Source organism: Lepisosteus platostomus, chromosome 18 (genome assembly GCF_059453375.1).
Source record: "Lepisosteus platostomus isolate fLepPlt1 chromosome 18, fLepPlt1.hap1, whole genome shotgun sequence".
Lineage (NCBI taxonomy): Eukaryota > Metazoa > Chordata > Actinopteri > Semionotiformes > Lepisosteidae > Lepisosteus > Lepisosteus platostomus.
The window spans coordinates 11,215,584-11,240,658 of record NC_142628.1 but is presented as its reverse complement, the minus strand read 5'-3'; the positions used below and the strand labels follow the sequence as shown (position 1 = coordinate 11,240,658).

Below are 25,075 nucleotides of genomic sequence, written 5' to 3'. Positions count from 1 at the left end.
AATATGCATTACTTTCCTAAAATACCATTTTTACTGTTGACACAATTAATTTATTTCAGAATACTTCAAATACCACTTCATCTAATATTGATTATGTTATGGTTTACATCTTTAACTATTCTCCAGTGGGGAGAAACAGGAAAAACGTACTGTATATTTACAGAGAACCAGAGAAGCACCAATTTATTTAAATTAAGCTATATGCCATTTTTATCATTTCCAGAGTATTGTTTTAGCTTCCTTGCAATCCAACCACATGAAAGCGTTGCCGTTTTAGGATGAACAAACTTCTGTTGAGCAACACTGTCATCTTGTGGACAAAGGCATATGCTGGCTAATGTCTATGCACTTGTATGATTCATGAGCATTAGAGCTAAAATTAAGCAACACTGCTTCTGTCAAGGCCAGGACCATGGAGGAATGGAAGTTACCCAAAAGCTCTTGTGTACTGTGTCCTCGATTCTGGTCCTGGGCACTCTATCTGTAGATGCTGCATGTACAGTACTCTGTTTGTGTAGGTTTTCTACGGGTGCTCTGCTTTAGTTCTCAGTGACAAGTGTGTGTTAGGTAAATCCATTTTCTTACCCCTTTACCAATACAGGGTCGGGAGGGGGGTGGAGCCAGCGATGAGTTCAAGGTGAAATACACCCGGACAGGACATTAGTCCATCGCAGGATAGACACAGACACAGACTCTCACACATTCACATCATGGCCAATTCACCCAAAAGCCAATTAACTTACCAGTATGTCTTTGGACTGTGGGAGAAAACCAGAGCAGCTGGTGATGATCCACACCAAAGCACAGTAAAAACACGACATAATGCTACAAATTTTAATCAGGAAAGATTAGGATTTACCAATCTCTGAAATTGTAAAGAATAAAGCAACACATGGAATCTGACTATTAGAGACTTCCAATATATTGAAGATGAAGAATGATGCATACCATTCCACTGATGTTCATACATTTCAATAATCTGTCCAGGCTTGGGACTAACTCTTCTTCGAGGTAAGACTTTCTTCCCCTTTTTTAGAAAGATCATCTGTAACAATAAGTTCAAAATACTGTAGAGGTGATGGAACCTAAATTAAAAGAAGTATCTGTTACTTTCTTACAACTTCAAAACTATAGTTTTGTTATTCACTAACAGAGTATCCAAAAGTCAAAGCTACCTGCTCATGACTAGGGTTTACCTCCTGTGACTGCATGAATGTTCTCTGTACTAGGCGGAGGTCTTCACAGCAGGGAAGGGCATCTAGCTTGGGTTCAGATCTGTTTTTCAGAAAATCCTTCTGGCTACATAATTTGGGTAATCTGAGGATGGAAGTACAAATGTTTTAAAAAATGAAATGAAATCCAGATTTATATGTTGAAAATCTATATGTATGCTCCGAAACCCAGTCGGGTAGGAACACAGCCTGGTGAAAGATGAATGTAAAAATACTACAATGAAGAAAACTACAGTATTTAAGATAGACTTATGATCTTTAGGCTGGTGAAAATTTGTTGGGATTATTTATATATTTCATATCTATTTTAAGAATATGTGTTATTGTAGTCCAGTCAATTTTAGGCTGATTTTCCATAGTGTTAACTTTTAAGATAACTGCTGTTTTAATTTAACATTTTTGTACTTCTTTAAATAAATCATAAAATAAATGTTAGAATAATGTTAGTGGATTTGAATATTTTACAGTTTCGTATGCTTTATCCACGACGTTGTGCCTTTCTGGCCTTTACCCCATCATGGCCTCCTAATAATCCCCCTCTATGAATTGGCTACATTACTCTGCTCTCCTCCCCACTGATAGCTGATGTGTGGTGAGCGTTCTGGCGCACTATGGCTGCCGTTGCATCATCCAGGTGGGGCTGCACATTGGTGGTGGTGGAGGGGAGTCTCCCATTACATGTAAAGCGCTTTGAGTGGAGTGTCCAGAAAAGCGCTATATAAGTGTATTATTATTATTATTATTATTATTATTATTATTTCTGTCTTTAATACTGTTGAGAATAGTACCTGATTCGCTGTTCTTCGTACTCTTTCACTGGACCAGTCCCCAGCCTCTCTGTTTGCTCTTGTGTGTGTTGACCGTTCGAGGTGAATCTCCTCACGTCATCCAGATCTCTCAGAAAGACACTGGGGACCCGGAAAAGCCGACCCATCCGCCCACCTTTAAACCACCTGCTGAGCCTACGGCTGAACTCGGTGCTGATGGGACTCAGCTGGAACTCAGGAAAAGCCATTCTAGCTTTAAAAAAGACGAAGGAGAGACATAACAAGACATTCCCAGACAGAATTTCGCTTTTCAAGAATTTCTCCTTATGCAAAATAACACTGAGTACATTGTTAACACTGATGCATGTAAAACATTGCATCAACATTGAGGGGTTTCTACAGAGTCTATAGCTGAAGGTGAGATTAAGTGTCACCACCCCACTGTTAACTTTGAAGAACACGTGAGTAGAACATTCACTCCCATCGCTTTTCATTTGCATGCTCCTGAAAAATATTGTGACTGCAGAAACAGAAAACTCAAGAAAAGCACCACTATAGCTAGCACCACAATATGTACAATACAAACGTGTGAAACCGTAAATTACCGGTGTACATGAAGTCCCTGTGACAGACTGGCTGGAGAATAGTCCACAGCAACTGGATCTGAGAAAACTGACTGCGAATCAGCAGCTGCTCCAGTATCCTGCACCTCTGCAATTTAAAATGCTTTTCAATGAACAGAACATCAGCTTGCATTCACTTAAAAATGCAGACTGATTCACAACACTTTTCAACAATGAAGACTTCTACAAGACCTATTGTTTTATTGGACCTCAGTATTTAAATGCACAGCTTTAATAGGAGGATCATGATGCTTCTTTCAACTTGACTACTAATCATCAGGTAACAAGTTGCAGCTGTTTTATTTATGTGCTCATGGTTATCCTTTAATTCACTTACGTGATGCAGTTTTATGTGATTCTATCTATACAAACGTGATCTACATTTTGCCATTACTCAGTCATATTTAAGTTACTATATATACAGTACTGTATATTAATATACCTTAAGTATATTTAATAAATGAAAATCAGAATTTAGCAAGTATTGAATGTGCTTTCTATAAATGCACAGTTTACAAACCATTGGATGGTTGTACTCTTCTATCTGTTCCAATATTTTCTCCAATTGGCTTTCATAATCCTTTTCCAGAAAGGCTTCCTGCTGAGAAGGCAGATTTCTCTGTGTTTTCTCCATGGCTACCTGTAAAAGCAGCACACAGTTTAAATTTACTGTACATTCAGTGCAGTAAAGCCCTAGACAATATAGTTCTACTGTATATATACTGTAAATATATATACATACAAGTGACTTTATATTTTCCTCCTTCTGTGTCTGAACGTGATGTATCTTTAAATATAATTGAAACCTTTTTCTGATTAATTTGATAGTTTTAAGAAGATAAATTATATTTTCTTATATCGATAAAAACTAGTGTCTTGAAATGCCCTCATCGAGAATTAATCTCGAATCACATTAACAGAATGTATCAGATTGGTAAATGCGAATCTATTAAAAGCATTACCTGTAAATCTGGTCCTTTAACAAGAGAATAGTAACTTGATCAATATAATAAATTATGCATGTATATTTATCCACTTTATATTATTTATAACATTTTACTAGTGGACTGGATTTAACATGAGTAAACGCTTTGACATCATTTATCCCAAAAATAAATTTTGAAAGTGTGCAACACGTCCACTGTGAATTAACACAATTAAAACTGTGTAATTTTCTACCTACCTTGTGAACTTTATAACATGAAATGAATCATAATATGTTTACAGCTCCGTACAGGTGAACTTACGCCCTCCAAGTAAATTCTCAAAGTAAATACCTACCCGGATTCTGATTGGCTACAGTGTCACCTGGAAACCGTGGATACTTTATAAAGAACTTGCAGGCACCGAGGTCCGGAGCAAATACTTCCTGCTTCCTTTTACAAAAGGTAAAACATACTTTGTCACGGGTATCGATGATCAGAAGGACAGGGTTTCAGAGTTAGTAGTAGTAGTAGTAGTAGTAGTAGTAGTAGTAGTAGTAGTAGTAGTAGTTGTTGTTGTTCAATTAGCATAGCCTTTATAATTTAAGATTTTATTACTGTTGCTAGTTAATTTTTAACGTGGTTAGAAATCATATTGACTATATATATATTGACTATACTGTATTGACTGACTATAAACGTATGTACATTAACAGTAGCATTGCTGTCTATTGTAATTACTACTTTAATACCAGTCGTGCTTTTGACTGAAATTAAGCATGGGAGCGTGTGTAACCCATGTGTGTCGTGTGAATCTGTACATATTTCAGACGTTCAGGTGCTTAAGAGTTCGTTTCTTCTTCTCTGGTGTAGAGGCGATATTTCACATTTTAAGTCATGCTGGCGCTTTAAGACAGCAGGATCTTGACGTCTGAAGGAGGGACTAGGGCCCTGCATTTCTAGTCTGACGTGTGCATTAACAGACAGGGGTTAGGGAGCGTGCGATTTTGAAAGGATGGGGAAGAGGGTAGTTCCGTGCTGCAGAACGCAATGTTTCGACTGTGGAATCTTCCTTGAGTGTTCGGTTCCACGGCCCGACGCGTTCCGTGTGTCGCTGTTTCTTTTATGATTTTCGCGTGAAATGGACCTACTTGTTCCATATAAGGTGTGGTAAAAAGAAACACAACACAAGGAAGATAACCGGTTTTTCGTACTGCGGGGCTAATAGTTGGGGCAGGGTTTGGAATTTCTTCTGCCTTTGTTGTAAGGATTCGTGTGTGGAGTGACGGTTTTTTTTTGCTAAAGTGTTTTCACAGAGGTTTGCGACCACGCCTACATGGTTGTGGACTCGAAACGCCTGGTTTTCATTGAGGCTGGTAGGTGGGAGGACTCAGGAAGTTGACAAGGAAGGAAAAGAGCACTCGTACGTGTGAAAGGTCGTGGGTACCGCGTACAGTCATCACATGTAAAACGTTTCGCTTATTTTGTGCTTGTTTGCTTTGTCATGAACAGGACCCAGTTGAAGCGTTCGAAAATTTTGAAAATGGCCCTTATGGAGTCCGATTCTTTGGACCAAGAAGGAAAAACGGATTCTTTCTTATTGAAAGCCATTAAAATAGCCTTAGTGGTTGCTCTTTATTGGTTCATATCAATTACCATGGTTTTTCTAAATAAATACCTTCTGGACAGCCCTGCCTTAAAACTGGACGCCCCTCTGTTCGTGACATTTTTCCAATGCTTCGTGACTGTGGGGCTTTGCTGGTGTATGAGTCTGCTGTCCAGGTTGTGTCCGACGTCTGTGGAGTTCCCGTCTGTCAAACTCGACCTCAAGATGTCCAGAGAGATCCTGCCTTTGTCTGTTGTGTTCATCGGAATGATCACATTCAACAACCTGTGCTTGAAATATGTCGGGGTGGCATTCTACAATGTTGGGAGATCGCTGACCACTGTGTTCAACGTGTTCATGTCCTATTTAATTATCAAGCAAACCACGTCTTCCTATGCCTTACTCTGCTGTGGAGTCATAATAGGTACAGTATGCTGTTCTAATTTATTTTCTTCGTTCTTTATTTTATCACCTGCTTTTACTGGAGGCGCGATGTCACGTTAGACACACAGTGTCCCGTAATGGTAAATGATTCTGCAGGTAGTCTTATTGTCTTCCTTTGGAACAAGTCTTCATATACTGTAAGTGATTAACACGCAGACATTGAACTAATGATTTTAATAAAAATGTGTTTTAACCAAAGATGTGCTCTTGAAATAATTTGTCCTTAACCTTTTTCGATTAATAAAATCATAAACTTACTGTTCAGCATTAATCCCTTGGCTGAAGCTCTGCAGGATGATTCCTGCTTTTCCAATTGTATTTGGAAGTCCAGTAAATTTGACAACAAAGACATAGAATTTGATTAATTTTACATAAATCAAACAAAAGTAACACGGTGCTTGATTATAAATCTTCCACGAACGCTTAAATATTTGTTGTTGTTGTTTTTAAACAGGAGAACTTTTGTGTGCAAGAACTAGGTTGTGAGCATCATCTACCACTGGAAGCTTTTTTTAAAATTTTGCAGCAGTTCTACATTAATGGCTTGTATGTCATAGCTGTGCTTCAAACTGTAAGCTCAAACTGTATGTGGAGGGCAAAGGTAACCTATAACCTATTTTTTTTTTGTTCTCCTTGTTTCTGCACAGGAGGCTTTTGGTTAGGTGTGGATCAAGAAGGGGCAGCCGGGTCACTGTCCTGGACAGGAATTATGTTTGGAGTTCTTGCCAGTCTGTGCGTTTCACTCAACGCCATCTATACCAAGAAAGTGATGCCGGTCGTGGATGGCAGCATATGGAAGCTAACCTATTATAACAACGTCAACGCCTGCTTCCTGTTCATTCCCCTCATTCTGGTCTTTGGGGAATTTAAAACGCTCTTCTACTTCGACAAATTAAACAGCTGGTACTTTTGGGGTATGATGACCTTGGGAGGGGTCTTCGGCTTTGCTATTGGCTATGTCACTGGCCTTCAGATTAAGTTCACAAGTCCATTGACACACAATGTGTCAGGCACTGCAAAGGCTTGTGCTCAGACAGTCTTGGCTGTTATCTACTCTGAGGATACCAAGAGCCTTTTGTGGTGGACTAGCAACCTAATGGTATTGGCTGGCTCTTTTGCCTATACCTGGGTCAAAGGACTGGAAATGAAGAAACTTCAGCAAGACCCACAGACTAAAAGCACTACTGCCAAAAATGACTCGGGTATTTAGAGTGCAGACCAGGAGCCATATAAGCAAAAATGTGATGAGTCTCCAAAGTGCTTTTTGGATCTTTTCTATTATGAATTGTACAACTGATGCTCAGACTGCAAGTAGGAAAAGCCCTGGCATCAAACTGTGGATGAAAAAGAAGATTTCTGAACTGTTTAAACCTGTTTTTTTTTTGTAGTTGTAAAATTACTTTAGCTAAAGAAAAAATATTTTTTAAGTTTCTTTAAAAGTCTGTAAATAAAGAACATTTTAAGTGGTGTGTAAGATATCTCTTTATTTTAATGACTTTGTGTGATATATTTACGTCCAAGCAAAGTAATAAATCAAATATCTAAAACAAACCTTCAAAAGTATGAGCTGTATTGTACATTATTTTACTCAAGTGATTGAAATGAATCGTCATCATAACATAATACAAAGAAAAAATTAATTAGGACATTGATCATCTTTGCCAACAGAGCCCCCTTGTATCACGTTCCTGGCTCTTTTGTGTATATATATACTCACAGATGCCCCTCTGCATGGTGCACAGCTGCTTTGTTGGAGGGAGTGGTGAAGCTGGTAAGTGGGTCTGAGGCTGCCAGATGGTCTCGGTGTGTTACTTAGTCACCAGGCCCCTCTTGGACAGGAGGTGGTTCCTGCTGCCTTCACACCTCCCATGGCTCCATCCCTGGCAGGAATGGGGGTGCCCTCTCTCTGACGGCCTCAGCAGTTGGAGACGTGTAGGATGCAACCCTGGAAATGAAGGTGAGCCCCACGTCCAGCCAGTCCTACAGGCAGCCTTCTCCCTCCTGTGCTCCCGGACCTCGATCTGAGCCCAACCCCCAGCCAAGTTCACAGAAGTTCTCCCTGGTGTTGAGAGAGTGACTGCAGCTATCCTGGCTAGTGGAACCCCAGCACTGTCATTTCATCTACCTGATCCTGTTGGTTCCCCCCTCGGTGACCACATGGCATCCCTGTAGTCCTGGATTTCCTGGATGGGCTTCAGTCCTCCTGGGAAAACCTGGTATCTGCCCCTGTGAGATCACTGCGATTCAATGTGTTAATTTACACTGCCATCATTAGGTCCCCAATGTATCTCAACAAACAGTGCCGAATGTCAGAGTCTCCTTTATGAGACATTGGGGTTGAAGGCTTTTGCTGTTAATGTGGCCAGTGCTTTACTGAATGCATCTCACACTGGCCTATGTCATTGTGGGGATGATGGGTTTCACCTTTAACAAACTACAGACTAAACTGCTACTCTGCCCATCTGACATGATTTAGTGCACAGGCACCAGTGTTAAATCTGAAACATAATTTCTAGAATCGAAGATGTCATATCCACACATTATTTCAAAGACCATTAGACAAGGCATGGATGGTATTCTAGACCTTACACAAGTATGTAAATAGAGGACTGGATAAAAAAAACTTTCCAAGGTAGTTTGCTAAATTGTTTAACTAAGTATTGTCCCATTTTAGTGATGGTATGTTTTAAATTAATTTCCAGCATACTTCACTGAAGTAATATTTAAAATGTGTAACACTGGACACACCAGGCACATATGCATACAGTATATAGTGATTCAGAATCCCAAAAGATTATTTTAATGAGTAATAAGTTTCACGAGCTTCATGTAGTTTTTAAGCTGTATTTATGCTTTTTTTAAATCCTATAAAGGGGCTTTCACTCACATGAACTCTTTCTAGACTGCTTTGCTATGGGCAAAATACAAAAACGATAAACATAGTTTGAGCAAAAGCAGCTGTCCAGATCAAAACTGCACTTTAATCATATAATTTAAGGAGAATAATATTAATTTCTGCAGAAAAAAATATTCAGCTCTGATTTTAAGCTCCATATTCCCAAATCCTCAATTAGTCATTATTGAATATAGAATCTGAGTATATAATTATAGAAACCACAAAGAAACCAGTTATAATTTTGTCTGTTATTTTCTGCTTTTGAATGATTGTTTACACAGTATTGCTGTATATTATGATGGATTTTAGTTATTGATTTAAAAAAACTTGAGGGCCATAGTCTAATTTGTGTATCTTCCCCACAACATTATACTGTATTTTACCAAGGGAAATACACTCTATGTTTTACATTAAGAAAGTACTAGTCTTTGTACAGAGATGCAACCTTATGATAACTGGAAAATAGTTAATTAGAATGACCCCAGTAAAAAAAAAGACTTGTTTTTATTGTATTTAATAGGGTTTGTCAAGTCATATTATGTCGTAACTTGTACAAAACGATGCCTGCTTCTGTAACATAAAATCGCTAGGTGTCATAGTAGAGTTGCTGAATTTCAAATAAGAAACCATGACCTTACTCATAGTTTAAGTATACAGTACTATGCTTAGAAATTTCTGGATAAAATGGTACCCTATTAGGTTTGACCGCTCGCTAGAGCACATTTACGGTATGTAAAACAGGAAAGGAGCCTATTTTATTTTTTAATTTGAAATAATAACAAAACCCGAGTGTTTTCACGCTTTTGTACTTCACAACACAGAATACGCACATCATATTTCACTGTCGTAAGAAAACCCGCCTTATATAAGAGCGCTAGGGTAAGTCACGTAACTGCCAGACAACGTAATGTACTGTCCGTGATGAGACGATTCTTCCAGCATTTTTTCCCTACTTTATTTCCGTTCCCAGGTTAATTCCAACAACACACCAGAGAAACGTGACGGGGCGTGTCCTACATGTGATCAACAACCAATCGATTAGGAACTGGGCGGAAACTTGTTGTAATGGTCTGAACACGTGTCACCTGTAAGCCAATAGGCGTTGCACTCGGAGGGAAAGGCTCCAGTTCAGCAACATTGACTGTGCGCAAACTTGTGGAGGTGGAACAGCTTGGCAGTTGAAATCACTTTTTCAAGCTTAATATGGACTCTTTTCGACGGAATTCTGGTTAAAGATTGTGACTGGTGTTTTCTTAAGGTTTGCAAATCGACATCATGGTGGTGAATTCCGTGCACTGGTTCCGCAAAGGGCTGAGGCTCCATGATAATCCGGCTTTACAGGAAGCTTTGAATATTTCGGACACAGTGCGATGTGTTTACATTTTGGATCCCTGGTTTGCTGCATCGGCTAATGTAGGAATCAACAGATGGAGGTTTGTCTTTTATGCTACGTGATTGCATCGTGTGTCCCATTCAGTGCGTTAATGGCGTTCTAGTTTGAATCAGCTTAGTTTTCTAAACATTTGTGTGTCACGCCAGAGTGTGCAGTCGTCACTGCTCGTGTTGGAAACACATGAACGTGGTTTGTGCAGTATCACAGAGCAGAGGCATACGGGATGTCCGTGTCTTTTTCTGTCCACTTCCAGAGGTCACTGCATGGCGAATATTATTACATCACTGTAAGGCCATATGACTCCTCTTGCATTTAGGTGAACCTTTTGCCAAAATGAAACTTCGTTTCCATTTGTCTTGGCAAGAATGTACATTGCAAGTAGGAATGGTTACATGTGTTTGCGTCTTGATTAGGATAACCCACTGACCTTTATCACGCAAAGTTATGCAGTGACTTGCAATTTTCGTGATCAGTGTTACCTTTTAAGATCTTCATGCCGTCCCAGTAAACCTCTTGCAAGTTGATAATGCTGTCATTCCATTTCTGAATCCAGAGAAATAATTTATGGATATAAACTATCGCAGTCCCTCCTGACCACCTAATAATTATGTTGTGAAGAGAATGGATGGAGAAATGTCTCAATGTCTGAAAAAAGACTCAAAACAACAGCAGAACCACAGCAGGAATCGATTACAGAGATCTGGGAACAAGTTCAGCTAAATGGATTAGTTACCCTCAGTGCCTGAGAACCCTGTTGTCCAAAAACTTGACGAGATGGGGTTTTCCCAAGACCAGGGTTGGAAACCACTGAGGAGCAGGAAAGCTAAAGGATGGCAGTGGTCATGTGAAATGTGACTGAATTATTTTGCAAAGTAGACAATTTGCTAGTTATCTCAAGGGTTTTAAAGATCCTTTTTACTCGACAGTTTAGGCTAACTTTATTCTCTCATTTAGATTCCTCCTTGAATCATTAGAGGATCTGGACGCCAGCCTGAGAAAACTGAATTCCCGGCTGTTTGTTGTGCGAGGGCAGCCAGCAGATGTGTTTCCCAGATTATTCAAGGTAAGCTCTGTCGTTCGGTCTCTCTCATGATAGTGACATTCGTTCCATTTTTATCTGCTGACTGTGCTCATTGAACTTTTGCACACATTGAAATCTGTATACTGTAACTATTGTCGATTTACATTATGGTAGTTTTACTGCAGCAGTCTGAATGAAGGGTATTTCTCAAGGGTAGAGCAGTACACATCTGGGATTTGAACTCACAACCTTCCAATTGAGAGCTAGATTCCTAACTAATATTCCTGCATGTATCATTTATTTTGCTCTTAAGAAGTAGGGTAAATTTCAGGGAATTCAACTGAAATAATATGTACTTAATATTCTATTTAGTAGTATTTTATGATTTTTTTTAATGTATTACAATGCATCATTCATCATGGAGATTCCTAAATAATCTTTGTAAGTAGTTTTATTGTACTGTAAATGCCTTTCGTGAAGACTGTTCTAAAATGTGAATAAGTGTTTTTTTCATCTGGGCTGGATCTCTACTACTAAGTGGAGTCACCGAGGTCATTAGGAGTTCATTTTTAATTAGCTTAATTTGAAGAGTGTTGCTGTTGGTCTGTGACGGCATGCAGAGTATTCTTTTACTGTATTTAATGGGAAATGTTCACGTTAATGGGGAAATAAAGAGTTCCTTTTCAGCATCTATTGACTCTGTCCTTTTTTTAATAAGATAAAGCTTGATATTCATCAAAATTTTCTCACAATTTCTTTGAGAATGATCTTCATCATGAGGGACGTGGAGTTCTTAGTGATATTTCAATATCTCAAGAAAATGTGATATGATATAATATTATGTGACAGTATCCACTCTTCACATTTCACTTTCATCAAGATCAAGCCTAATGTGTGAAGTTATTGAAGTTCCTTGTCATGAAATCAATATCTTCAGCACATGTCTGTTTGAAGAGGCTAATAAAATTTTCTGCTGCTTCTGCTAGGGAAATGAACTCATGAAAGTGTTTTGCTTAGGTTCTGTTTTTGAAAATTGCTTCAAAGAAGATTCATTTTAGCAATATATTTAAATACTTAAGAAAATTTCTAGATTTAATCATACAATTAAGGCTTTCTAGTTTTAGATTTAAATGGCAATTTCACTGTTGAGTCATTCCTAATTAAACGATAGCTTTTTTGGCATGATTTATAAGACTGATTTTGAAAAAGCTTTTAGCTGTGCATTATGAAGGAGCAGAACTATTATGTGCTTTTATCTGTTTTTCTCCATCATTATGAGATGTCTCACTCTTGTGTTAAAAGTTACAGTATTTTCCCTTTCAGGAATTTCTGGTGTCTGTTAGGCATGCTTGTGTATAGGAAAAACAGTAAAAATTCATTCCATGCTGAAAAGAGAAGAAAAGAAACGCAACATTTCGGCTGTGAAGCCTTCTTTGAGTCCATTGGGTAAACAATGGACATTTTTTTAGTACAGACTGCAAAATATTTCTTCATAGCTTTTGTTACATATGAGTAAAATCTTATGTTGTGAAGAGGAATTGTTTGATTAGGAAGGAGTTCTCTTACGAACCTCTTTCAGGTTAGCACAGGCCAAATGAATAGCTCTTTTAATGCCCTTCACATAACAGAAATAGCTCAAGCATGTTTATAGTTTATGAATGATGAAAAATTACTTAAACCACTCTTAATCGGATTTTGTTTCAGAATACCAAAAATGTCTGACCTGTTTATTTTCCTTTTTGCCCTGCAGGAATGGAATGTAACACACTTGACTTTTGAATACGACTCAGAGCCGTTTGGGAAAGAGAGAGATGCTGCGATCATGAAGCTGGCACGGGAGTCAGGAGTGGAAACAATTGTACAAGAATCCCATACGCTGTACAGCTTAGACAGGTGAGGCAATGCTGAAAGTAGCAGTTTCGTATTTTATTTCTCAAGAAAATTGTTGTGTTAGTGTACAAATGCCATTTGATTTAAATAATGAAATGAATTGCTTAATATGTGGTTTTGCTTTGTTTCTGTTGGGGCAAAAAACAATTTCGCATCAAGCTATATGTATGTACAGTTCAGACAAAAGTTAGTAAAAAAGATGAATTTGGTCTCTTTGACAAGTTAAAATTAACTAAATGCTGAAAATAGGTTATTGACACTTTGTGACCATGCAAAGGGGCTTTAGTGGTTTCTGAAGTAATTAGATTCCTTCAAATATTTTCACCTGCAGCTGTGAACATGCTGCTGCAGAAACTGCAATCATCATGAAAAGCAATTAATGTTTTTTTTTCTGGAATTGTTTCTCCAACTAGTAAAACCAGAGTGATTATGAAGTCTTTTGTAACCTGTGTCAGTGTGTATACTTGTAGAAGGTTATTTGGAATACCACCCAGGAAAGATAGATATTTGTATAAAAGATGGAATTCCTAGTATAAACAGCAATTGACTGGTTTTGTGAGAGTATTGAAAGGCTGGTTTTGAACCTAGTAAAAATCCAAGTATGAAGTTGTTGTTTGTTCTTACTGAGAGTATGTGAAATCACGAGAGCATTTCACCCTTCTCTGTAAATATAATTGATTAAAGTAGACAGCATGTGTCATGTAACCTGTATACGTGAGATGTTATTTTTTTATATGATGTCTTCAGCTGCACATAGTTTCTATTCCAGTCCTTTGTATTTGTGTCTAATGGAGGCGATGCTACCACCTAGTGGTGCGCTGCACTAATTATCAGGCACACTACCCAACATGTGCAGACAGTGGGTGGTGGAATAGCTGTGCTCTACAGTCACCATTGCAAACATGTGCCTTCAGGAGCGTGCAGCCATGCAGCACTAGGCACATGTAAGCCGCCTGACACAGGGCATTCTAGCAGGAAATGACAGAATGGGAGTGGTTAACTGGTTACCGATATAGATGGAGTTGCATAAGCTGAGGTGGTGGATCTGATCTTTTTCTGCTATTCATTAGTTCCATGCACCCCATTTATCTCAGAATTCTTTTGTCAGAAATATTTGTGAGCTTTTTTTCTTTTTTTATCCCATGTTTTGTTTCTTTCTCTCAGTAGAAATACTTCAGACCATGAAAATAAGTATTTCTTGTTAAGTAAAGAATGTGCCATGCAAATTCAAATTTAATTGAAATACTGAGTACTTGTGAAATAGAAAAAATGATGACTTGTATAGATGTCTTCTGGAAGTTTATGATTTTTACTAAATACATTTTAAAAGGAGAATAGAGAAAACTACAGTGGAGCTTGTTACAAATAGTAAGGGGAAATGAAGAAAATAATTATAGGGAATACTTTTGAATTACAGTAAATATTTTGTATTCTTGTGTCTTGTGTCTGCAGGACATGATAGGAATAACAGGTATTTTTCTTTTTGTACAGCATTTGTTCAGCATCTAACATTGGGATGGAATTAGTCTTCTATAAACCTAGCTAAAGATTGCTTGTGGAATCTAGCATGGGTCCATCCTCAACATCTAATTGGTACTTTTGTTTTATTCTTTCCCAGGATAATCGAGTTAAATAATAACAGTCCTCCGCTCACATTTAAGCGATTTCAAGCCATTGTCAGTCGCTTGGGGCTTCCAAAGAAACCCCTGGGGACAGTGACCCCCCAGCAGATGGAGAGATGTCACACTCCCATCTCCGAGAACCATGACGAATGCTACAGAGTGCCAACTTTGGAGGAGCTAGGTGAGACTCTGAATGCATTCAGCTTTTAGAAGCAGTGTGTAAGCCCTCCAGGTTAACAAAGGGACTAGAATGTTTTTCTCCTCCGATGTTAAAAATAATTAATTATTTCGTATTTTAAAACCGGTTTAGAGATATCAGTGCTTGTCTGTTTTCTGAAGTCTCCTGATTTGACATTGTCAATCTTTAAAGCAGTCTGGCTTACTCCAGCAGCCAGCATGCCACATGGGGATAATGTGGACCCACTCACTCTCCTTCATCAGGCCCACCAGCCCCGACCATTCATTATTTGAAATGCTGCAAGCATTTCTGCAGTGCCTTGCAGGAAGATTGGCCGTGAACAGAGGAGAGGTGTCTCTTGCTGACAGCAGTGCCCATTTTCAGGATCCTGGCAAGCTCCAGGGATTGCTGTCTGAGCTGCAAGCCGATGGCATTTTGGGCTGACTAGAGCACACCCACCCCTGTTGGTAGCCGGCCAGTTATCTGCTGCTGCTTGAGTCATCGTAGGTTAATGACAAGCTGAAAGTGGCAATGTCTGGACCTAAGGGCTCAACCTGCACTCTGAGCGCCCTTCCTCCACCTTTACTGCTTGATCTAGTGGGATTTTGTCTGTAACTTAGGGTGTGCTTTTTTATAAAATATACATGCACTTACAATAAAAAAATATGGAGTGCATACTAGGTCTTCATTCAAATTTCAGTTCAGACTGCAGGCCATGGAGAAGTAAGACCAGGTTTCTTGTCTTCCAGGATTTAAGACGCATGGACTCAGTCCATCCATATGGAAAGGAGGAGAAACAGAGGCTGTAAGACGACTAAATAAACATTTAGAGAGAAAGGTGAGCTGCTGTGTTTCTACCTTGCTAATATAGCAAGTGAAAAGGAAGTTCGTGCATTTACTTTTGGCTCAAGTTATAGAGGTTTTTTTATACAAAATTTAATACTAGAATAACCTGGAGCAGTGAATTTAAATTCATTGAATTTCAAGGCCCACATACAGGTGATCAGTAAATGTACAGGAATGTATGTTGTACAAATAAATCTTTGAACAAGTGAAGATTTGAGACTTTTTGTATCTGTCAAGCTTCAAAATGCCATGTACAACTGTAGAATCTCCTATGACATTTTGTACATTTTCATGTTTTCCTTTGCATTGAACAATTGTAGTGAGATGAAGGCCCATAATATAAGACTGAACTTTCCTTGTTTTTTCTTTCAGGCCTGGGTCGCAAGTTTCGAAAGGCCCAAAATTAATGTGTATTCGCTGATTGCCAGTCCAACGGGTTTGAGTCCGTACCTGCGGTTCGGCTGTGTATCATGTCGTCTGTTTTATTACAGCCTGTTAGAGCTGTATAAAAAGGTAAGTTTTGCTTTTTCTATAGACGTGTGGTTCACTCAAGTTTTTTGGCTTATGTCATATAATGATTCAAGGAAAATATTTTTTGCTTCGTTGAAAAGTGAGACTAATAGGAAGTGGAATAAACGATGATTGAATCAATTAGCTACTAATTACCAAGTGGAGTAGATGAGCAAAATGATCTTCCTAGGTTTCTAGTTTCTTCAAGTCTCTCCTTTGTAAACCTTCTTATTTTCTAAAAAGACTTTTCCTGTGTTAGAACTAAGAATGAATCATCACAGATGTACCTTCAGGGTGTCCTTCACTTTAAGTTGCTAATTTTTTCATATAACTGTTGCATTTGTTTCCATGTTGTACTTTTTATGGAATAGAAGTGTTTGTTTGACACATTAATCACACTTACATTCTATAAAAGAAGACAGGGTTATTGCTGGTGTAAATCTTTCACAGCCTGTGCCTCATGTCTTAATATTCTTCAGGTTGAGTATAAGTGAAGATAAATCAATAGTTACTGCAGTGACTTTTTAGTATATTGTGCACAGTGAGTTGTATCTGATATAGAACAAGATTTATTAAGCATTTATAGTAAGACTTACAGTTTTTCTTCTGGTATCTCAAATAGGTCAGAAAGAGTAGCAGTCCCCCTCTCTCGCTATTCGGACAACTGCTCTGGAGGGAGTTCTTCTACACAGCAGCTACGAATAATCCCAAATTCGACCAGATGGAAGGGAACCCAATCTGCGTGCAGATCCCCTGGGACAGGAATCCAGAGGCTCTGGCTAAGTGGGCCGAGGGACGGACAGGTTACCCCTGGATCGATGCCATCATGACCCAGCTCCGGCAGGAGGGCTGGATCCACCACTTAGCCCGGCATGCGGTGGCCTGTTTCCTGACCCGGGGGGATCTGTGGGTCAGCTGGGAGAGCGGCATGAGGGTATGGGAACCGCAGTATCGGCAGTCTGTTGGGTCCTTGACTTGCTGACTTGATCTGATGGTTGTGTTGATTCTGTATGTATGAGGTCTGGCTATTTTTAAATCACAGCTAAGACCATGATCCTGAGAGGAGATTTGATTGTGTACAAACTGGTAGAAGGGTGAAAGAGCACAATTAAAAGTGCCACATCTTCTCTCAAGTCAGTTGTGATGGATCACTAGGGTTGTGTTGCCCATGAGCAGATTTTACAAAGATATGTGTCCGCTGTGGTTTTGTCAGCAGGTTTGGGGAGGCAGTTAAATGTCTTTGGGCAATGGTGTTATCAGAGCATTCAGGCTGTGACAGAGTACCAAAAATGTATTTTGTTCCTTTCAAAAATAGATAATACCCTTAAAAAAGGTAGTAGTTGACCAGAAAAAAAACAATAAAATGTGGCAAAGAACAGTGACGTAACAGCAAAAGCATATTATAAGATCAGAAAAACGGAGAAAGGCATAGTACAAAAATTAGGAAAGTAAATATGTGACATACTGTAATTGTGGTTTATCCATGTAAAAACTATGGAACTGTCATGCAGCCTTCTATGATAAACTTTCATAAAGTAATGGAGCAAGTTATATAGTGCAGCTCTATTGTAAGAGATAAAAACAGGTATGTTTTGCTTATGTTATGGTGTGCAAGTTACATGCATTTTTAGTTACCGTGTGGGTGATAGTTTGTTTTTCTTAACCAGGTCTTTGAGGAGCTGTTACTGGATGCGGATTTCAGTGTCAACGCAGGGAGCTGGATGTGGCTGTCATGCAGTGCCTTTTTCCAGCAGTTCTTCCACTGCTATTGCCCCGTTGGCTTTGGAAGAAGAACGGACCCCAGTGGAGACTATATCAGGTGATTTGGGGGAAGGGATTTGATTGGGATTATAGATTTTAATAGACACCCTGCATCTAGGTTTAGGTAAGAATTAACAGTAGATCATCACCAGTAAAAGCGCTCAGCCAGAGTACTGGTTGTTTATTCTAGCACACATCACTGGCTTGAGCCTGGGGTGTTAGTCGACTGGGACTGTGGGTGGGTGTGTTTGAAGCATCACTGATCATTATTCAGCTGGTGCACTACAGAGGTGGTTGTCATAAAGTAGTTTTTTAGCAACAGCCAGTTCCGCCCAAATTGGGCACGTGAGTATAATAATTAACCATAACTAACACTGGCAAACTAAAAAAGAGAAGATAACTTTGTAGCTTCTAACGTCACAGAATTAAATCAATCCCCAGTTGCGGGTCAGTGTTTCACTTTGTACCGTGAACATGTCCTGCTCCTTACAAATGACAATTAAATCATGTTTGTCTTTGTCACTAAGTGCATTTATAAGTGAATGATGTTTTAATTGTTTGGAATGGCATGAAAAGAGTGGACAATATTGTGTTTCTGTCTTTTATAGACGCTATATACCAAAGCTGAAAGAGTACCCAAATAGGTACATTTATGAGCCATGGAATGCCCCAGAAATTGTGCAGAAGGCTGCTAACTGTGTCATTGGGGTAGACTACCCCAAACCAATGATCAACCATGCACAGGCCAGCAGGCTCAACATTGAACGTATGAAGCAGATATATCAGCAGCTTTCACACTACAAGGGACTTAGTAAGTCTGCCTTCAGCTGTAATAAAGATTATTTTGTGCTACATTATTCTGAAACAAAATTGAATTGCTTCGAAGTCGGCACGTGCTTTGTGCAGTGCACAAGAGGTTCCTTTTCAGCTTTCCTTTTCAGAAAACAAAGCCTCCATTTTTGTGGGCTAGACCACATCATTCATTAGAAATTGGAAACAGAATTGTTTTAATACTGTTTGCGGCAGCCATCTAAAGTGTAATTTTCCCTGTGTTTTGAATACCATAGACTTTTTTTGCAAAACCTTGCTGATAGAAGGTAACATCAGAAGCAGTTAATTTAATGTCTCACATCACTCGGGGGGAAAAAGGAGGAGTTGAGATGGGTACGCTACTGTTAAACTAGTGCTAGGGGCTGTCAGATGTGTTTTCTGTGAGGCTGAGTGTTACCTTATCGGATTTGTCCTGTTTCCAAACAATATTAACTGTTGAGTTCAATTTTTACATCCCTTTATTGTTAATGGTGCAGGTTTTTCTATTGCTGTCCTTAATGTATTTACAGAGAAAGTCTCACCCAGTAATAAAACATTAGGCTTTAAACTTTTTTCGTTAGTTTTCTCTTTGCTAAATTGACCACACATTCATTAGCATCACATCTGAAAGGAAGAGAGATTATATACAGATACATCCTAAAGATGATTGAGTCTTTTTATCTTAAAGTTCTTTCTGTTTGCTGTAGTGGCTTTGATGTTGATAAATCCTTAATTGAATTTGCCCTCACTTCACACTTAAATGGCATCTGCAAGTTATCCCAAAATCTCTAAAGATTTTGCTATATCTTCAATCCTGTTCCCAGACAAAATGTAGATTCTTGCAAATGTTTCTTCATTTCAGTATTGCAGTTATTTCTTATGGATGCATTTGCTGAAAGCCTTTTTATGTTGTTACTGAGCTTCAGTATTTTCTGTTTAGGTTTACTGGCATCTGTACCATCCGTCCCTGATGATGCTAGGTCACCTGTAACAGACGATCCACATGGACACAGCAGCAGTGGTAAGATTAATGTTATTACAATAATTGCTTCCATTTATAGAGCATTGTTCTCCCAAAGGATTTTTGCTTAATGTGTTACTGTATAAAGTGTATCATTTATATCAGTATGTTTAGGATTCTCTACCACGAGTATGTATCTGTCAATCATGTATGGGTGGGGTTAAGAAGGCTTATAACATTTTATATAATAAGTGTAACCTCAATTCATTTGAAAATACTAATTAAAATCATCGGCATTTATGTTCCAGCTCCATGTTCACGGCACCACAGTAAAAACACTAGCTGGAGGAAGAGAGAGAGACCCTCTGACCTGGAGAGCGAAGAGAAATGCTCTAGGCCTAAAGTCCAGCGGCCCTGTGTCACCGGAAGTAGAGCAAATGACAAACCATAATAATGGGTGGAGGTAACAGCTTCTGTATTTTGGGCAACAGTATGCATTTCTCAGTATACTCACAGTACAACACACTGGTGAACATTAAACCAATACATTTAGTTCAAGATGAGCAGCCATGCTCCAAACAGACAAGTGGGAAGTGAACAGTTCACTATTTAAGGCAGAAGGTGCTAATTATTGGTGAAATCACATGTCTTCTGCATTGTCTTTCAGATGGGTGCAGAGAAATCAGTAAGATGGAACAAATGAAGGACTGGTAATCTGCTGTGTGCCCATAGTACCTGAGCTGGTATTTTTGAGCTGCATCCACATCAAAGGGTCATTTTCTTTTCTGTTATTTGAAAACCATGCAGCAAAAGAATATTGCCAACAGTTTTTTCAAAGCTTCTGTACTCAAATTGTTATATAAACTCTGAATCGTGGAAGAAAACCAATTTTTCTGAAGTGTTGGTTACAATATTTTAATCAGCTGAGTACTTCTTGAAATTGGCAAACTGTTAGATACATTTCTGTCTTGTGTCCTTTTTTCAAATTTCCTTGATACCTTGTGAACATTCATGGGCTAAATTAGTTCTGTCACTAAAGCTAAGGCTACAATAGCTTGAGGAGAACATTTTGACACATATCTAGTTAGCTATGAAGCAAATTGCATTTTCATACAGCATCCAGTAAATTCTAGTTACAAGTGCCATTTTGTCTGCTGCCAAAGGTTTTAATAAATAAGCATGACTTCTATCTCTAAAACAGGCGTCTAATGTAAAATGCTCACTTTAGTTTGTCATTTTTGTTAACCATATTCATTCCCTATATGTGCTATGTTGCACAATTATCAGCCTTACTAATAAAATAATGATGCATAGCCTTAACAGTAAATAGGTTCCCCCCTTCACAGCCATTGTTTGAACTGTGATGTTCTTTAGCATAATCCCAAAGAAATTGCCATCTGTTTTGAACATCTTCAGATTTCATTCTAAGGATGATTTTTTTTTTAGATTTTGTACATCCTGTAATTTCAAGAAAATTAAGTTTAACATGGTTATTAATGAGAGCAATCTTGGTGTATGATGAGCATTGCTTTGTGATACATATTTTAATTTATATATAATACAATGCAATAAATTGCTGTTTAATTTATAGGTAATTACTGCACTCATAATATGAAGCATGCAGCAAGTCAATGAGTAAATGTTTAGTATATATGGAGAATGGATCCAAAAGCATCTTCCCATCAAAGCCACTATATATATATGTATGTAATTCTTATGTAACCAAACTTCCATGTAATAAGAAAATGCAGATATTTCTTACTTGTGAAGCAAACTATTTTTATGCTGCCTATGCAGAAACATAGATTGCAGAAATGTCTTGATATTTCTGGGAGTCATCTTTATTCACCAGGAACTGAAAAGGCAATCTGAATTTCAAAATGGAATGAAATTGCTTGGTAGCTAAGTATTTACTGGAGCTGAGGAACCTGTGATAAGTTATACTAAGCAGAAGTGCAGTGCTAAAGCAGCTTCACACAGTGCTATAGCAGCTTCTATTAAATGTTTTATATAGCAATGGAAAATGGTTCATTTGTATTTGCAGCAGTTCTTTTGTTTTTGGTGGAGGTTGAAAGAAGTGAAGGAATTATTAAGAAAGCTTCTTTATATGAAGTGTTGTATGTTTATTTAGTGCATAAATTCCGATTTTATTTTCAGTGGTTTCTAAATTGGCTGAACAATTTAAGTGCACTCCTTAAAGTTTGGAGTTTTCCTGTAAATGGAAAAATCATATTAATTTTGACCTGAACTAAATAGGCCTTTGTTCTTTATTAACTCTCCACTATATAACATGATGATGAAGGTAAAATTCCTTGTACAAAATGTTAATTAAAAAATTCAGAAACCCACTTTTTTTTAACGGTTTTTGCCTTTCTCCCACTCATATAAAGTACAGTATTTCTGTTAAGCTAGTTTAATTAGTATTTGATTATAATAATAAAGGATAGATTAATTCCTAGTAACACTTTGTATGTGAGAAAGTAATACTAATAAGTTATTTTGTTTTATAATAAATCTTCTGTTTGGTGAAAAGGTCAGCCTTTGTGACCCCCTAATCAAAATTAAAATAAAGAACAGGCTGGCTTCATAAAAAGAAATAAAAGAGTAGCCTATAGAGAGAGTCTTCCATTCCTAATCAGACCATATTAACTCTGATGCACTACTTTTAATTAGAACACTTGAGGCCAATCATGTATAGAATTTCCAATGGTATAAAGTAATATGCTTTAATTTATACAGTACATGGGTGCCTTATCGGTGAACAACCCTCGATATTTATAAGTAGTTCTCGATATGTTTTGCAAGCTATGTATATATAGTTTTTCAAATATATTTAACTTTTGAATCATTTCAGGCTATTCCATCAGATGTTTTCCTTGTTTTGTAGATTTATGTGGCAGCTTTGAAAATGTAGCACATGGATGGGTTCTGGGGCTCTAAAAAAGTATTAAGAAACCCTTTAATTATGCCAGAAGACTTCTGGAATGGACCTACTCTGAATCTGTGATCTTGATTACTTTAGGGCAGTGGTTCTCAAACTTTTTGGACCAAGTACCACCCCCGATCAAACCAAAGCATCTAAGCACCAACTACAAGTCATCTTCTCATAGGAACCACAGAAAATCTCAATGACTAACATGAGCGCGTACACACATACTCACACACATACAGTATAATACAAGTTGCACTGAGCACTTAGATAATTTGGATCTTTCCGGCTTGCAGCCATTTTCCGATGCCTGCTAACACTAGCGGTGCTGTCTGTGTCAGGTTCAGCAGCCGAGCTAGTGTTGGATCCAATGTATAATTGAGGTATTCATTTTCGATCAATTGTTCTGTAGGCGAATGTGGCACTGTTGGGAGAAATTGTTCCCAATTTCCCCTTAAAAGACTGTGACAGTTTGAGAACCACTGCTTTAGGGAAAGCAATGTTGAACTTGACATGATGGGACAGTGGGTCAGAGGTTTGTCTGCAATGGGGAAGAGAATAACCAGTGTTTGGTTTTGTATGTCTTAACACATATTAATGTTCCTTTTAAAAGAAACTGCTATTCTCCAAACTTTGGTTTCCTATCAGGCACTTTGAAAAACTGAAGCTTTATTTCTCCGTAGAGTTTAAATTACAACTAACCTTAAGCCATAATGATCATAATGAATTCAGATCTCTTGTGTTAAATTGCTTTCTGCCGATCACCTGTTTTAGCTTGTTTTCAACAAATAGCAAAGAAAAAGCTTTTTGTCAAATGTTAATGTGTGGCTTTCAGATTTTGTTTGTTCATTCTTCGTTTTCTAAATTGTGAAATGTTTGTATCATAAATCTCATTTTTGTTTGTTTTAAGAGAGTTTGTAAAGTGTAAAATACTTTTATTCCTAAAATAAAAGCAGCTTCTATGAGTAATCAGCAACTGATTCCTGTCTGTATCTTTTACAGCTCAGACTTAGCATAAGGTGGATGAGAAAGGTTTATGAGATACATACTGTATCATATTTGATCAGTGTTTTGTTCATGAGGCCAAGTGTCTGTCAGTTTGGCCTTCTGTGACCCGGTATTCCTATATACTGTTGTATATACAATATGTTCTTTAACAAATATAATATGATTAAAGAATACAAGAGATAAGATAAACAATATCTCAGTTTTCTTGCATGCTCCTTGAATGATGTGGTTAAATAGAAAGTAAAATAAAAGTTTAGATAACATGTTTGTGCAAGTCAAATGGGGCATTGTCATTTCATAATAGTAAGATACTGTAGTTAAATTCTAATTGTTTGATGCATTACATAAGCAACTTTTGCTGTTTTACTGTGTGTAGTTTTATTTGGGGTGTGTTTTAAAAAGCTTGATTACAGAGTTGAATTGGAAAGCTTAGATTAGTTTCCGAAATTTTGATTGATCCATGGGTGCAGTTCCTACAGGGCTTTCAGCAGAAATGTACAGTCAATACCTTTTTGCCTGTAATGTGTAGTGTTTCTCACTAGAGGTCTCCTTTTCATAATAAAGTTATGCAACAGCTTAATCAAGAAATGATTTTTAAAAACAATGATATCGGAGTGTGATGTCTTTATCTTATCTTATAATGGCTAAATGGCGGTATTATAGTCTTTTTTATGAAAAGACAGTAAATTAGCTTTCTTAGACCAGGTCCAGCCAATTATGATCTCCAGTTTCATTTGCACAAGCTAAACAAAAAGGCATCACGTACACATTTGCTCTTAAAATTGAATAAGGCATGTGTGAGAAAAAGAAATGACACCTAGCACTTTAGATTTTGTCTTCAGCTACAGTACATGGAACTATTTCAGTAGGAGTGGTATTGTAGCGTATTACAGTAGGGTTTGTTTTTGCTCTGCTTCTTACTGATTCGTTATAGAACCAATTACCCCCAGCAATTTTCTTTATCCATATATTTCCCTTGGACAGTTTACAAAACTCAGGTTTTTGTTTCAGTTATTGGAAAGTCAACTTATTTTCTCTTGTAGCTCAAGTAGGGAGCTGCATCAGCAGGCATAGGCTGCAAAGGAACAAGTGCAGGCTAATTCCATGTTGAAAAGAGAAGAAAAGAATCGTTTCAGCTGTAGAGCCTTCTCCAGGTGTTATTTTCTCTTGTAATGTGTATTTTAATAAGGTGTCCATGGCTCCAATTAAGTGCTCCGGGGTCTGCTGTTCACGAAGAATATTGCTCTGGTGGACTAAAGCAGCTGAAACGTTTATTGGAGGATCTGTGTGTAAGCACCGGTGAGCCGCTGTTCTGCACATGGCCTCAGGAGCTGCTCCGCTCACTTGAAAAGAGAGCACTTTACTGCATTATGCACCAATTCTAAAGCATTTAGAAGAGGGCTCGGGGAAATTACCCTTCCTTCTGCAAGGTGCCGAAAGTCAAGCCAATTAATAATCCACAAAGGGACTGAGAGGAGTGGTATCTGTGAAAATCATGGGGATGATTAAATTGCATCCTAGATGTTATTGATGTGATCTTATGGTGTATTAGAAGTTTTGTAAAAAAAAAAACAACAACATGGGGGTATCCACTGCTACCACTGGACTTGAACAGACCTAAAACCTTTAGGTATATGACTCCCTTGTGACTCTAT

At 38.1% G+C, this 25,075-nt stretch overlaps 3 protein-coding genes across 8 annotated transcripts in view; 2 read left to right on the top strand and 1 right to left on the bottom strand.

Annotated features, from left to right (window-relative positions):
* The window catches only part of LOC148645658 (uncharacterized), a 52,030-nt gene extending 48,155 nt beyond the window's left edge, over positions 1-3,875 (bottom strand). For 2 of the 3 annotated variants that reach the window (XM_088611161.1, XM_088611163.1), the window contains exons 1-6: positions 3,806-3,875; positions 3,143-3,262; positions 2,605-2,710; positions 2,021-2,252; positions 1,176-1,317; positions 949-1,045 (exon numbers count right to left, since the gene is read on the bottom strand). In XM_088611161.1, the coding sequence (XP_088467287.1) occupies positions 949-1,045; positions 1,176-1,317; positions 2,021-2,252; positions 2,605-2,710; positions 3,143-3,256 (691 nt within the window). In that variant the 5' untranslated portion in view covers positions 3,257-3,262; positions 3,806-3,875. The remainder of the gene's footprint in view (positions 1-948; positions 1,046-1,175; positions 1,318-2,020; positions 2,253-2,604; positions 2,711-3,142; positions 3,263-3,805) is intronic. The other variant, XM_088611162.1, reaches the window with a different exon arrangement.
* On the top strand, positions 3,876-7,146 carry slc35c1 (solute carrier family 35 member C1). Of its 3 annotated transcripts, none has more exons than XM_088611165.1 (3): positions 3,876-4,010; positions 5,058-5,575; positions 6,243-7,146. In XM_088611165.1, exons 2-3 carry the CDS (start codon positions 5,089-5,091, stop codon positions 6,803-6,805), a joined length of 1,050 nt encoding a protein of 349 aa, XP_088467291.1. In that variant the 5' UTR covers positions 3,876-4,010; positions 5,058-5,088; the 3' UTR covers positions 6,806-7,146. The 3 variants fall into 3 exon arrangements, with proteins under 3 accessions (XP_088467291.1, XP_088467292.1, XP_088467290.1); XM_088611166.1 differs by lacking the exon at positions 3,876-4,010 and adding an exon at positions 4,173-4,710; XM_088611164.1 differs by lacking the exon at positions 3,876-4,010 and having other exon boundaries at positions 4,173-5,575.
* A 2,440-nt stretch (positions 7,147-9,586) lies between these two features.
* cry2 (cryptochrome circadian regulator 2) lies at positions 9,587-23,388 on the top strand. Of its 2 annotated transcripts, XR_015928063.1 has the most exons (13): positions 9,587-9,924; positions 10,839-10,947; positions 12,656-12,798; positions 14,414-14,598; positions 15,345-15,433; positions 15,814-15,954; positions 16,574-16,885; positions 17,619-17,770; positions 18,321-18,523; positions 19,463-19,543; positions 19,792-19,946; positions 20,151-21,890; positions 21,926-23,388. XR_015928063.1 is itself a non-coding variant. In XM_088611048.1 (12 exons), the coding sequence occupies exons 1-11, from the start codon at positions 9,767-9,769 to the stop codon at positions 19,932-19,934; spliced, it is 1,716 nt and encodes a 571-aa protein (XP_088467174.1). In that variant the 5' UTR covers positions 9,587-9,766; the 3' UTR covers positions 19,935-19,946; positions 20,151-23,388. The 2 variants fall into 2 exon arrangements, 1 of the variants encoding a protein (XP_088467174.1); XM_088611048.1 differs by having other exon boundaries at positions 20,151-23,388.
* Positions 23,389-25,075: the final 1,687 nt, after the last annotated feature.